Genomic DNA, 13,912 nt, shown 5'->3' with positions numbered 1-13,912 from the left:
TGCTCGGCCCAGCTGATGATATTAGCAGAGTGGGAATCCCTCGAGACCCAGTGTTTTCTCGTTTCACTGGGGCTGAGAGGTTGCCAACCACCTGTAGTAATTAAACAAACTGAGTCACAGTGAAATACTGTGTGCCGAGCCACCTCCTCTCACTCAGTGGTTGTGTTGGGGGGTTGATTTCCAGTTGATTTCAAGCAGTGACAAAAAATGTTTTTTCTTGACAACCTTGCGTTCTGTGTCTGTGCTGAGAGAAGATTTCAGCAGCCTCCTCACAGTTTACACAATGCAGGAGACAGCAGACCCACGCGAGGCTGCTCTGCATGACACTGCTGTGCTCCGCAGATGCAATGAGGTGTCTGTCAGCTGGGGGCATCACAATGAAGCCCCCACTGGTTCTGCAAGGGATGCATATTTAGTGCTCCCCTACCCCCTGTCCCGTTATGAAGGGATTGTGTTTACTCAGCATTTCCATTTGAATAAATATTATTTATATAAGCACGAGGAAAGATAAGCACTCTGTTTTTCTGGCTCTCCAGGTTTTGCAAGCGAAGTTAGTCCTTTTGCTTTTTGCTGTTCGTTGTGTGTCTCTGAAGTGATCAAAACTTTAGTGTGCATCACCGATCACAAAACATATTATTCTTCTTTTCTAAAACATCCAGTCCCTTTGCTCCATGCATGAGTTCAGAAACCTGGACAGAGACATCGAAGGCTCAGCCAAACGCTGGAAGAAGTTTGTGGAGTCCGAGTGTCCAGAAAAAGAGAAATTCCCACAGGAATGGAAGAGCAAAACCTCACTCCAGAGACTGTGCATGATGAGAGCCCTGAGGCCTGACCGCATGACATATGCTGTCAGGTAAGAAGTGGTGTTATTTCTTACCCTTTTCTCCGTGATCTGTGAAGCTCCTACTGACCTATAAAAATAAAGCAACACCTGGAGTTGCAGAGTTGGAAGATAACCATTGTTTTTATATGCTGGAGCTTCAAATGGTTTGATATGAATGTAGCTTCTAGGTCTGAAAAGTGAAGCCAGTATGGAAGAGCCCTCAACTTGCATTCTTTTTAATGGCCAGCTGTTGTATAAAAGTCTCTGGGTAAATGTCCCTCAGCTTCATTGCTCTATGGTCTCATTAAACTCAGTTTCATATACTGAATGCATCATGTTAAATTTATAAACTGTGGTCCTCATTTGTATCAGAAAGGAGGATAAAGCAGGGTCATTGGCCAATGACTTGAGATTGACAGATCATTAACTAATGAGCTTGCTGTGTCACACAGTTTCACAGTTGGTTCTGCCCTGCACTCAACATCCGGGTTCAAAAGGTTGAGTTGGACCAGCATGTTATCCATTTTTTCGATCCCCTCCGTGGTGGAGACCAAAACAGAGCTAAAAGATACGAGGATTAAAACTTCAAATGTCTCCACAGCTTCGAGTTGTGGTAAATGCTCAACTCTGAGATAACATATTCACATATTGTAGAGCAAATACACAAAGTTTTCAGTCCCCAAGAGGCCAAAAACTCAGTATACACTTTATAGCTCATCTTCCTACTTCTCTTTGTGTTTCATTTGTTGCCCACCAGTTCTGCATATGTAAATTTGTATTTTCAGAAACCTTTTAGCAGAGACAGAATTAAGGTAATATTGCCAGGTGTATGTACAAAAAAATGTGTAATGTGTATTTATTTAAGACTACAGTGTTTGGTTGAAACTGAAGCGAGCAAATTATAATGTTTGAGAGACCAAAGGGTTTAATCCAGAGAGCTTGAAAAGAGCCCCTGACAGCTCAGTCGTGACTGGAGTTGATAGTTTTTAAGCAGCTGTCTGTCTAATGTGCTGCACTACAGACAATTCCAGTTCTTCAAGTTATTCCGCTTGCTGTCAAAAGATAATAAAGTCCTGAGGAGAACTGAGCCGTATTTTCCCTTATAGAGACTTTGTAGAGGAGAAACTGGGAAGCAAGTATGTGATTGGCAGATCGCTGGACTTTGCCATCTCCTTTGAAGAGTCGGGTCCAGCTACGCCCATGTTCTTCATCCTCTCTCCTGGAGTTGACCCTTTGAAGGATGTGGAAAAACATGGTAAGGCTCTTGCTTGTTTTATGTTTAAAAAGCTTTTAAATCCTGCTTAAAAGTGTGCCCTTGATTTTTACCAGAGCAAACATATTGCCAATATTTCGTTTCTTTAATTTGTGGGAACATGCAGTGTTTTGTGTTAGTTATGCGAATGGAGCGCAGGTGTAGCTGCATGCATGATTTCCACTTTTACTCCTGCTGCATAGGATTATCAGTCAGAGCAGCAGTCACTCCAAAACATTTGCCATGTGTATCTGCTGTAATATCAGCCATCACTCCCAATGCACAACCAGGCCTGGGTAGATTGAAGGGATTATACTAAAGGTCACAAGTATGTGAGATGACACCACTGGTGTATTAGGGGCAGCAGAAAGTAAATGTCATTGGTTTTAGAGTTACTTTACATTCCTTTATGAATAATGTGGGTGGTGGCAGGATGCGCTGTTTTACCAGAAATATGCCAAAAGTTGAAGCTTTTGTACTGACCTGGCATCATCACAGCCTGACACTTTTGAATCGGCTGCCAAATAATTCAGCCTGTGGTTATTTGAAGTCAGCTCTATGAAATATTCAGATTGCAGGAATTGTTTCAGTTTACTGGATCAAAGAGAGTTCCACATTATTTCTCCTGTAACCAAGTGTGTGCATCAGTATTTTTGCATTAAAATAATTCATCATTAGTTGTTTTTGTTTAATTTGTCATTCTTGGGTTTCAGTTTTTCCTCATAAGCAGATTAATTCATACCATAGACCCATTTCAGCATAATGGTGAAATGCTGCTTTTAGCCCTAATACACGGCATTATTTGTGACTATTTTAGATGCCTCATTTTTACAGGCAGCGCCAGGTGGTTAAATCAACCATGGAGCTAAACCCTGGAAAACCCCTGGTAAAATCCCCCATCCTCTCCTAATACCACACCAAAAAGCACTCCTGCTGAAACTGCCTGTAAGGGGTGTGATTATTGATTATCAACACCCTCATTCTGACCGTAGCCAGTCATATCAAAGCTAAAGGTAACCAGCTGCTGCTGTGCTGATGAGCAGCAGCAGAAAAAGAGGTGCTTTTCCATTATAGCTGCGTCTGTGGGATTTCTTATTGGTATTCAGCTTTGGTGAGATTTTCATTAGACAGATGATGTGATTTTTGTTTGGCCTGCAGGGGACTAATATCTCCAAAACAAACATCTCACTATATTCTTGAATTCAAATTTGATTTCTAATGAACTAGGCAGAAATAACTGCAGTATTTGAGTGAAATTTTAACCAGAAGGCTTAAAGTGGGGGAATAAAGCTGACTTGTCTACTGATTATGATGTAGAATGCATATTATGACTCTGATGAATATCATGCTTAGTTTAATCTGCATCCAAGGCATGGATAGCACTGTAGCCAGAGGAGGAGATATTGTGGAATTGAGTCATTTTGTTCAGTTATTACATAGATTCATAGCCAGTAACTATGTAGCTTGTTCATAATTTTTTCTAAGCTATGCGATTGCATAAATGCATATAAATGGGCAACTAAATCACTACTCATAATACATTACAATGCAGTTTATCACTCTTGGTGAGTTGTTAAGATTAGTGCCAAGCAAGTTCTACACAAGAACTAGGGCTCAGCCATAGACTGTACATAAAAAATGGACATAGCCACTGTGATGTCACCCACTGGTTTGTGAGACGTCCCACTTTGAAGCCTTGAGCTTTGAATTTTGGCCATTTTCTTTAGGCAAGAAAATATCTCATTTGGACAAGAGGACAGACTGTTCAGTTATAGGCCAACACTAGCGTGCTTGGTTAGCAATGCTACACCTGCTAACTGGTATTAGCTAACATTAAATTAAATGCAGCAGTTTTTAGCATGTTGGGTTTGCTGCTCAGCAGTCTGCTATCTGCTACCTGACAGTCATTTCATTTTGAGACTTTTATGGTCATCACTGGGAATTAAATCCAGAAGAAATTGTTTAATTGTGTTTAGCTTGCTAACATGGCTAGTTTGGCCAAAAAGCTTCAAGTCCAACCAGGATACTGAGGGGTCTGTACTATGTTAAATATTGATTTCTAAATGGAAGGATCACTTTTACTTTTAAAATGTTTAGCCTCAGTTATTATAGATTGCCATATTTTTCTTTCTTGGTTTAATTTTGTCGTTGTTGTTAGTTGTTTTTTTTTTTTGTTTGTTTTTTTTATGCCTATCAACAGTTAATGTAAAATTGATCAGTTCAATAGACTGCACTTATATAGTATATTTTTTTTTACCTTAGTCTTTATAATTTATGTTTTGTTTTTTATTCAAAATACACATACACTGGCAGTAAAGCTGCAATACAAGATACTCGCATGTCCTTGGGAGGAACTTGGGATACTGTGTCCTTCAGTGTCCTTTCTGTTTCTGAAACTTACACAAGTTTAATTGAAATAATTCCCTTTTTTTCCTTTCAGGGAGGAAGCTGGGCTACACGTTTGACAACAAAAACTTCCACAATGTCTCACTGGGTCAAGGTCAGGAAGTTATAGCTGAACAAGCCCTCAATTTGGCAGCTAAAAATGGCCATTGGGTCATACTACAGGTACAGTATATCTGTAAAAAATACTTTTAAAACAGTGGCTGTGGTGTTAAATATAGAGCACAGAAGTATTGACACAAATTCACCACCCACAGTGTTTGTTTACTGAAGATAACTGCAGCAGTCATATCGGGTAGATCCAATTAGACTTTGTGGTGTTTGGACACTAATATGAAAGGTATAAAATGACAATTCATTATGATTGTTAGGACATTTTGTCTTCTAATTGTCCCGTGTGGTAAACCCAAATCCAGTTTATATGATTAAAAAGTGATACTGTATACAGTACCAGTCAAACATGTTTTTTCATTATTTAAAGTGTCTGTATTGTAGATTAATACTAAAGTCATCCAAACTATGAAAAAATACATATGAAATTATTTAGTAAACAAAAAACTGTTACACAACCCAGGTTTTTAGGTTCTTCAAAGTAGGCACCTCCTTCTTAGATGACAGTTTTGCATATCTTGGCATTTTGTAAGTCAGCTTTATGACTGACTGAGAAAAGTGGGTGAGATTACATGGGCCCGCCCTCCTGTAGGCCCACGACCTGCAGGAGGCATCATAGGGGTCGGGTGCAGTCTGTGTCGGGCGGTGGCCAAGGGCAGATGCCCTGGCGGACTGATCCCCGGCTATCAAGACTGGCTCACCTATAGTCTCATCAGGACCACCCCAGAAAAAGAAGACCAAGAGTTCCCTCTGCTGCTCAGGATCAGGTCATCAGAGTTACCAGCCTCAGAAACCGCAAGTTAACTGCACCCCAGATAAGAGCCCACCTACATGCGTCACAGAGTTCAAGTAGCACACTCATCTCAACATCAGCTGTTCAGAGAAGACTGCGTGAATCTGGACTTGATGGTCGAATTGCTGCAAAGAAGCCACTTCTAAAGGAAGAGAGTGGCTTGGACCAAGAAACACCAGGAATGGACATCAGACCAGTGGGAATCTGTCCTTTGGGCTGATGAGTCCAAATCTGAGATTGGTTCCAAACATCATGTCTTTGTAAGACGCAGAAAAGGTGAGCGGATGGTTCCTACGTGTGTAGTTCCCACCGTGATGTGTGATGTATGGGGGTGCTTTGCTGGTGTCATTGTTGGTGATTTATTCAAACTCCAAGGCACAATTAACCAGCATGGCTACCACAGCATTCTGCAGCAACATGCCGTCCCATCTGGTTTGAGCTTAGTGGGACCATCATTTGTTTTTCAACAGGACAATGACCCCAAACACACCTCCAGGCTCTGTAAGGGCTGTTTGACCAAGAAAGAGGGTGATCGAGTGCTGTGTCAGATGACCTGTCCTCCACAATCACCTGATCTAAACCCAGCAGAGACGGTTTGGGATGAGTTGGACTGCAGAGTGAAGACAAAGCAGCCAAAAAGTGCTCAGCACCTCTGGGAACTCCAAGAAAAACCCACTTCAGGCGATGACCTCATGAGGCTGATTGAGAAAATGCCAAGAGTGAAGAAGAATCTAAAACATATTTTGGTTTCTTAAACACTTTTAAGTTTACTTCATGATTCCTTCTGTGTTCCTTCATAGTCTGGATGACTTCAGTATTAATTTACAATGTAGGGAATAAATAAAATAAAAACACTGAATGAGAAGGTGTGTCCAAACTTTTGACTGGTACTGTATACAGTATGTAGGCACTTGAGAAACACAAATAGGTGCTCATATATAACATTGAATACAGGGTACATTCATGTCAAGGATTTTCTATTCAGGGGTGATTTTAGGTGGCATTTTCTTTATCTGTACGTGTTTTGAATGAGGCGTATTATCACTTTGTTTTTCATTGCATACTCGGTGGGATGTTTGCTTTCCTCCAAGGTTCGTCTCTGTGGAAAAGTGAATTTAATTTTCTGAGGAAATTTTCTAAGTGAATGGGCCACGGCATTATACAGTACAATATCTACAGCCGCGGTGTCTGTTCTCCTCTTATCTGGAGGGCAAGGCTGGCTTTTGCATTTTAAGTGGAAACCTTGGTGGAATTCTAATGGGAAGTATCGACAGATATGAACCGCAGACCAGGCACTGTGGGACACCCATTTCTTTTAATTCACACAGCTCATAGACCTTTTTTTTTTTTTTTTAAAGAGGAGGTTGGGACAGCATCACTCTCCTCTTCAGACCCAGGATAGCACAGACAAGCAGTTGTTTAATTACCTTTGCATAAGAATCCCAATCAATACGCTTAAAAAGGCCTTGTCCCCCTGGCAACAAACCTCCTACTTGCTTTATCATTGACTATCTGTTTGTCTGCCTACTGAGAGCCACCCCCACGGCACTGGCCAGTGAGGGAAAGAAAAAAAGGAGGGGAGGGATCATATTCTCATCTATCTCCTGTTTAAACCATCCTTATCTTCTCCATCTTCTCCTTTCTGTTCCTCTGCCCACTCTCTCATTCTGTGAAGTAACTTTCATACTTTGGTCTCATCGTTTTCTCTGCCGTCCTATCAATCCTCCCACTTTTCAAGCTAACCTACTATCTCTCTATCCCCCTCTTTGACCTTTTTGTCTCAGCTATCCTCCTACCTATTTAAACTCCTCCTCGTCTCTCAGTCCACCTTTATGTTGCTGCTGCCAGGCCCGGCGCCGGTGCAGGGCCACTTCAATGGCAGATTCCCCTTTGCTCATTATATTGCAGAGCAGCATCTTCTTCTCAGGTGGGGCTCAGAGACAGAGAAACAGAAACTTTGAAGCAGTCCGCTGGGATTGCTGTGCGTGTGTGTTGCAGATTGGAGGTGAATATCACACATTGGCCAGGGAGCCAAAATCAAGTGGCCTGAACTTGCACTGCCACTGTTACCGCTGCAGCCTCCCCATCTAAAGCTAGTGACAGAAGGAAGTGCACGTGAGGCAGACGATCGGACGAAAACATTTCATCACAGTGTCCTCTCCTCATTTATCTTCTCCTCAATCAGAGAAATGATTCATCCATCCCACAATGACAAATAATGTCTCATATTACAGTCATGAAGTCTTACAATGGTGGAATGAATGATTTTAGCCACATTTAGAATATTACACGAGCAATGTTTTTAAATTAAGCAGAGAGAGAGTGACTCATCTGAAGTGACGTTTTATGCGCTTTATAATCCGGTGGCAGCGTGCACGGAGCTGCTGGCTGCAGGAGTGTTTTTTTTTCTCAGTGGAAATTGTAGCTTCAAAGTTTTCAGTCAGATTAACTTATGTTTATATTTCAGTGGTTATGGTTATACAGATATGTAGATTGGTTAGAAATAAACTGCTCTCAAAGCAAACTGTGGCAGTGTTGGTCCACAGTGTGTGTTAGTGTATTAGTTTAGAGTAAAGGGCCAGATTTACTGTCTAAACCTTCTACTCAGACTCTACTGTCAGGATTTACTGAAGAGACTCAGTGTCAGCTTTGCTGCTGAGAAGCAGCTGCAGTTATTTTTCTTCTTGCATATGTGTATGCAGCACACATGCCTATTAATGTGACCTGCTTTGTAAATCTGGCCAAGCTGTAAGTGTTGACAGGGGTTAAGTTTTGCCTTTTAAAAATGATTTTAAGGCTTAGTTTTAGATTAGTTTTTGACTTAAATTTAATTTAATTTCCAGTTTCTGTGTATTTTCCATTTTCACTCAGTTTCTTTCACTGTTTAATTTCTCACAGCCTCAGCTAAAAACCATGATGTTAGCCACAAATCTCCATTTTCTGTTTAAGCTGAGGAACTTGAACCTCTGCTTCAGTTATGGCAGTTTTACCCGTTTCTGCTGTGGTGAATAGCACATAATATTACAACACCCTTAAGCCTCAAATCCACTTTATCCATCTCATCATCCTTTTAAGAATTCGCTCTTCAAATGGATTTGAACTTGTTCTTTCTATGAATGGATCTCCATCCTGTATAACGACACAAGCTGTCCTGAAGTTCTTCCTAATTAACACCCAGTAACGCCCTCCATAACTGTCATGCAGGAACATGCAGGAGAAGAGTGCAGAGGACACCAAAGATTTACAGAAAGATTGCAGTAACCAAAACTATTTTTACAGGACATTAGTGTCTGATGAAGTATAGTAGGACATTTGCAAACTGTGGACATACTGGTGGTGTAAAAATATGGCATTTGTCAACCTTTAAAAAAGACCTTCAACATGTATCCTCCATATTGGTGACTTTATGCTCTTCAGTGTGTCCTGCGTGCCCCTCCATCATGTCGGTCGGAGTCTGCTCTGATGGTGCAGGGCCCCCTCCTTGGTGCTGCAGCCCAGCTGTGCTGCCGTCCTCGGTGCTGCTCCTTGACCCGCGTGTTTGTGTGTATAAAATAAAAAGATTACGTGTGGGCACCTGCTTATATTTGTATTTGCTCACGTGTGGTGAGCCAGCGTGTGCAGTTGGATGTGCTATTGTGCCTTCCCTCAGGTTGTGTTTGATAGCAATGCATCAAAGACCTTGCCAGTGGTGTCTTCTAATGGGTTTTAGATTCAACTTTTATATTATTATGTAAATAGGTGACTCTTTGATGTAGTATCAGCGTAGTCATCGCCAGGGCTGGGAGGCCCTTATCAGGAAGACGTTGAAGGGACAAAAAATGTTGCACCTGAAAGTTAATTAAAAAGCCATAAAAAAGCGGCTGCCCCTCTGTCTTGTTTGTTTGTCTGTCGGTCTCGTCGCCCCCTTCTTTCCCCCTGCAGCCACAGGATGAATGGTTTCATTACAGTGACAAGTTCTGAGGCACTCTCTCACTTCTTCTGTTGGCTCTCTTTATTGCCAAACTATTTACATGCCAAGAGGAAGGGTTGTACTCTGGCTTGATGAAAAAGTGCTTGAATTTAGACTTTTAATTTGTATGCCGTTCATTATTCTCTAAGGCATTGAGAGGCAAACTAGCTTATCCTCTTCTCTTCCAGCTCCTTCTAGACACTCTCGCTCATCGAATGTAAAACTTTTCTCTCTTTTATTTTTCAATGACTCTCCCGAAAATCGACGCTCCGCTCTCTTCTGTGTCCTGTCGTTTGGAAAGAAGGCTAACTTCTGCCATCATAAGGAAGATTAAATGTGGAGTGCAAAGGGAAATGAGAAAGTAAAGAGGCTTATGAATTAATGACTGGAGTTATTAGTGCTGTAATTAGATTTAGGGAATGGGCAGTGCTGCTTGGTGAGATCTGGGGGGTTTGGCTGAGTCCTTATCATTCACGGGATATCCTGTAAGTGTCAGGACAGTTGAGATGGAAAATTGAGCTCATCCATGCTTGTGTGATAGTACAAGTCAGTTCTGCTGCCTGCACCGCACCCAGAGATGATACTGCAGAAAAGTCACGCCGAAGTTACGCCAGAGAACGGTCAGCAGCCTGGAAATGGGTTTCAAGTGCTGTGTACCATTTAATTTGGTGCCACATCAAAGTCACAGTGAAACGAGGGAAATGTACAACATTTTAATTGCTTCTTTTTGCAAGTTATTAAAAAATATATATACTTGCAATTCCAGCATCAAGTGCAGCATTAAAGTATCATTAAAGCCCAGAGTTTTACAGATATACATAAGAAAACATTATCTGGGTGTAGACTGGGTTCTCCACACTTACAGGAAAATGAATTTTGCCTAACAGCAGATTAACAGCAGGTGTTCCCCTTGTAGAACATCCACCTGGTGGCTCGCTGGCTGGGCACCCTCGAGAAACTTCTGGAGCAGCATGCAGATGGAAGCCATGAGAACTTCAGAGTGTTTGTGAGTGCGGAGCCCTCATCCACCCGCGAAGGCCACATCATCCCCCAGGGTATCCTAGAGGCCTCCATCAAGATCACCAATGAACCGCCTACTGGCATGCATGCAAATCTGCACAAGGCGCTGGACAACTTCAACCAGGTAACACACTAACAGGTTTGATAGTAATGTATCGCTCAGCAGTACAGTAAGTACATGATAATCACTGCTCTGTATTTCCTGATAAAACTGCATGTGTGGTTAATGTGAATGTGTAGGAATATGTGAAAGTTTGGACTTCTTTGGGATTCTTTAAATAATAGTGAACAGGGTCAGATTACACCTGGCGTAAGCTGCTGTGTCTGGAAGGCTGTGTTGTATTATTGTGTTCTTATGTGAGTATTTCAGGGCAGAAAAAGGACATTTAATCTGAAGGAAAGTTTTGAAAGAAAGTTGAAAAGTCTGTGGCCGTTTTATTAATTAACTTTTTAGTTACACCCACTAGTGGAGCATGAGGTTACCACTAAAGACAAAAAAACTATTTTCTTGTAGGAGTTCAAGTGGCCGTCCCACAGGATCTTAATAGGCAATCTCTCCACGATTCTCTTGGATTTTACATGCTACCTTCCTCTGAATGCTCATTCTCCCTTTAGCTGTGAGTGGCCGTTGAGACAAAACTTGCCAGTTTTCATTCCAGATTTCTCATCAAGTTGCCAATTTGCAGAAGCGTTGCAGCAGGCAGATGGCAGCTTCACCTTTCACGCACCCTGGAATTGCCTCTGACCTGCCGAGGACAGATGTGATCTTAGCACATGCTAACGCTAAAAGTTTGGTTACATTCTGCTGTGAGACGGAGGGATTACTTGAGGACAGACCTCAGGAAAGTCAATTTGCTGATGTTTGTGTGAGTTATTGGAGAGCAGCCAGACAATATCACTTTCCCAGACTGTTCTCCAGGCCCGTAGTTAGAACAGATCAGGGTGCTGCAGTAGCCTCTCCTAGCTTTTCTTTACCTTATCAGTTCTTAGTCTCTATCTAAGCTTTACCATTACCTCTGTGCTTTGTTGCCAGTGCATCTTCCTTTGCACCATTACCCGAGTGCTCAGTTTCCTCCCAGTCCATTTCCATGATCCTGAGTTTGCCGATGTCTATCTGCCTGATAAGTGCATCGTGTTTGTGAGCCCTGCCTCATGCAGAACTATACAGGAATGTCTGCTCAGGGAAGGAAAGGGGAATATAGTCATGCGCACTCAGTGACAGTTAATATTTGGCTAATTATCTGTAATAGCTCACCTGCACAGAGCCAGAGCTAAGCCAGAGAAATGACGTTTCTTTTCTCTTGATCCATTCACTGACGGATGCATACAGCTCCACAGCTTTTAAACAGCCTCTGCTGGGCTAAAGCAAGTTTACTGTGATAACTCTGATTGTACAATACTGCTGTAAAATAAGCTGTCAGGGCTTTACCATTGCCCGTTTGCCTAAACTTATCATTTCAGCTTATTATCAGACTGTAAAGATTTTTCAGACTCATGCATACCCAGATGTTAATCTCGAAACTTTGTCAGTTTATAAATATCAAAGTTTGTTTTTCAGTGCATGCGGATCGACGTGTTTGTGCGTCTTTGTCTCTCTGCGATCGGACTGCATGTCGATTCTCTCCAGTCCACAGGTCATGAATAGAGAGGCTATGCATCTCTTTCAGCTGTGTTGAGCAGAGGAGTACCGTGCAGAATACTAACTAAATCTCCAAAAGGGGGTGTGTGTGTGTGTGTGTGTGTGTGTGTGTGTGTGTGTGTGTGTGTGTGTGTGTGTGTGTGTGTGTGTGTGTGTGTGTGTGGTAGTCAGCCTGCACTCTGCTTGTGCAATCTACACGTGCATCGTTGGAGTCAGCTCCCCAGGGCACTGCAGCAGCGGAAGTGAGAAGGCCTTCACCGCAGCACTCACAGTGACACATGTTGGAATAAAGAGAATTTAGCCTTTCTATTTCCATGAGGGTTATTGGCATGCTTATTTAACTGTCTCTCCCCCCTGAGATTACAGTGCCATTTATGTCCACTTTTTTATTTGCCTGTCTTGAATAATGAGTCCATGAGATAGTTAGAGGCTGAGAGCACTTGACAAGTTGTGACAATTAAAAAGGGAATCTCATCGTTGGCTTTATTGCCATCTAGTCTTCTCATCGTCTGTCTCTTACCCCGATGCATCACTGGGGATCTGACAAAATATAGCAGATCACAGGGCTGCCTGCCACAGCTTTTTAACTGTAACATGCAGATGTGGCTCAGCAGGTAACGGTTCAGGATGCCCTTTGAACATGCCGCTCTTTGTCCTCTTGCTTTCCAGGACACGCTGGAAATGTGCGCAAGGGAGAATGAGTTTAAGAGTATTTTGTTTGCCCTTTGCTATTTCCATGCTGTGGTGGCGGAAAGGAGGAAATTTGGTCCTCAAGGTTGGAACAGATCATACCCTTTTAACACCGGGGACCTCACTATTTCTATCAACGTCCTCTACAACTATCTGGAGGCAAATCCTAAGGTACATATGTTTCTTTACAAAGCCTGCTGTTTGTTATCTTAATTGGAAACCTGAACACAGGTGACCTCAGCTAAACACCAAAGGCCAAAGCAGCATGCCCTTGCTCTGTAATCCCCAGGTGCCGTACGATGACCTGCGCTACCTATTCGGTGAGATCATGTATGGCGGTCACATCACAGATGACTGGGACCGGCGTCTATGTCGCACATACCTGGAGGAGTTTATCAAGCCCGAGATGATGGAGGGGGAGCTGTACCTAGCGCCCGGTTTCCCCTTGCCTGGAAACATGGATTACAACAGCTATCACCAGGTGCAGCAGATAAGACTGGACTCATTTAGGCCATAAAACATTAAAAAAAGTCATTGTAACAACAAAAAGGACACAACAGAAAACACAAAACAGGAAAACAGTGGGATCAGCCACATAAATGCAAAGTATCTCCCAGTTACAGTCCAAGAAAAATATGAAGATTGCATTCCTCTATGTGTCCCCGAGGGGCTTCTATGTGGCCTCAAGTAAATTAATGGTGGATTAATACGGTCATAACTGAATTACTGTAATTAAAAGGTTTTCACCTTCATTATTCCCCATGTACAGTGTGGAGTAGTACAATCCAATGCTAAATCAATAACAATGAAATGCTTCCCATATGGGTCCCTGGGACATAACAGATTGTAGTTTGAGTTACATAAATATTTCTCTGAGGTGGAGCTGCTCTGTGGGTGGAAACAGTTTGCCAGTAAGTCTAACTGGCAAACTTAAATGTGAGCAAACCAAGAAGAAAAATTCATCAAATCTGAAGCACATGAAAGTCAAAATAAATAGAACTAGATGAGTCATGGAGCCCATAAAGTGTGTGCACACACAACAAAACGGTAAAAAAAGAAAAGATGTGGTGATAGCAGCTACAGACTTTGGCAAATGGCATTTTGTAGGGTTTTTGTTGGTAATTGCAGCTCCTGCAGAAAAACACAGTATAAATGAGCCCCTGTTAAACATCCTCTGCTGATCGCTCCACAGCACTCTCTGAAACCTGCGACTTCAGCAGGAGGACCATGTG

At 42.2% G+C, this 13,912-nt stretch overlaps 1 protein-coding gene across 3 annotated transcripts in view; it reads left to right on the top strand.

Annotated features, from left to right (window-relative positions):
• Nucleotides 1–13,912, top strand: part of dnah9 (dynein, axonemal, heavy chain 9) — a 173,357-nt gene that overhangs the window by 134,896 nt on the left and 24,549 nt on the right. For all 3 annotated transcript variants that reach the window (XM_030754457.1, XM_030754458.1, XM_030754456.1), the window contains 6 exons: nt 660–853; nt 1,930–2,078; nt 4,516–4,643; nt 10,248–10,475; nt 12,660–12,851; nt 12,970–13,161. In XM_030754457.1, coding sequence (XP_030610317.1) covers nt 660–853; nt 1,930–2,078; nt 4,516–4,643; nt 10,248–10,475; nt 12,660–12,851; nt 12,970–13,161 — 1,083 coding nt within the window. The remainder of the gene's footprint in view (nt 1–659; nt 854–1,929; nt 2,079–4,515; nt 4,644–10,247; nt 10,476–12,659; nt 12,852–12,969; nt 13,162–13,912) is intronic.

Source organism: Archocentrus centrarchus, chromosome 19 (genome assembly GCF_007364275.1).
Source record: "Archocentrus centrarchus isolate MPI-CPG fArcCen1 chromosome 19, fArcCen1, whole genome shotgun sequence".
In the NCBI taxonomy this organism is placed as follows: domain Eukaryota; kingdom Metazoa; phylum Chordata; class Actinopteri; order Cichliformes; family Cichlidae; genus Archocentrus; species Archocentrus centrarchus.
The sequence above is the reverse complement of the archived record's forward strand: the minus strand, read 5'-3'. Positions and strand labels throughout refer to the sequence as shown.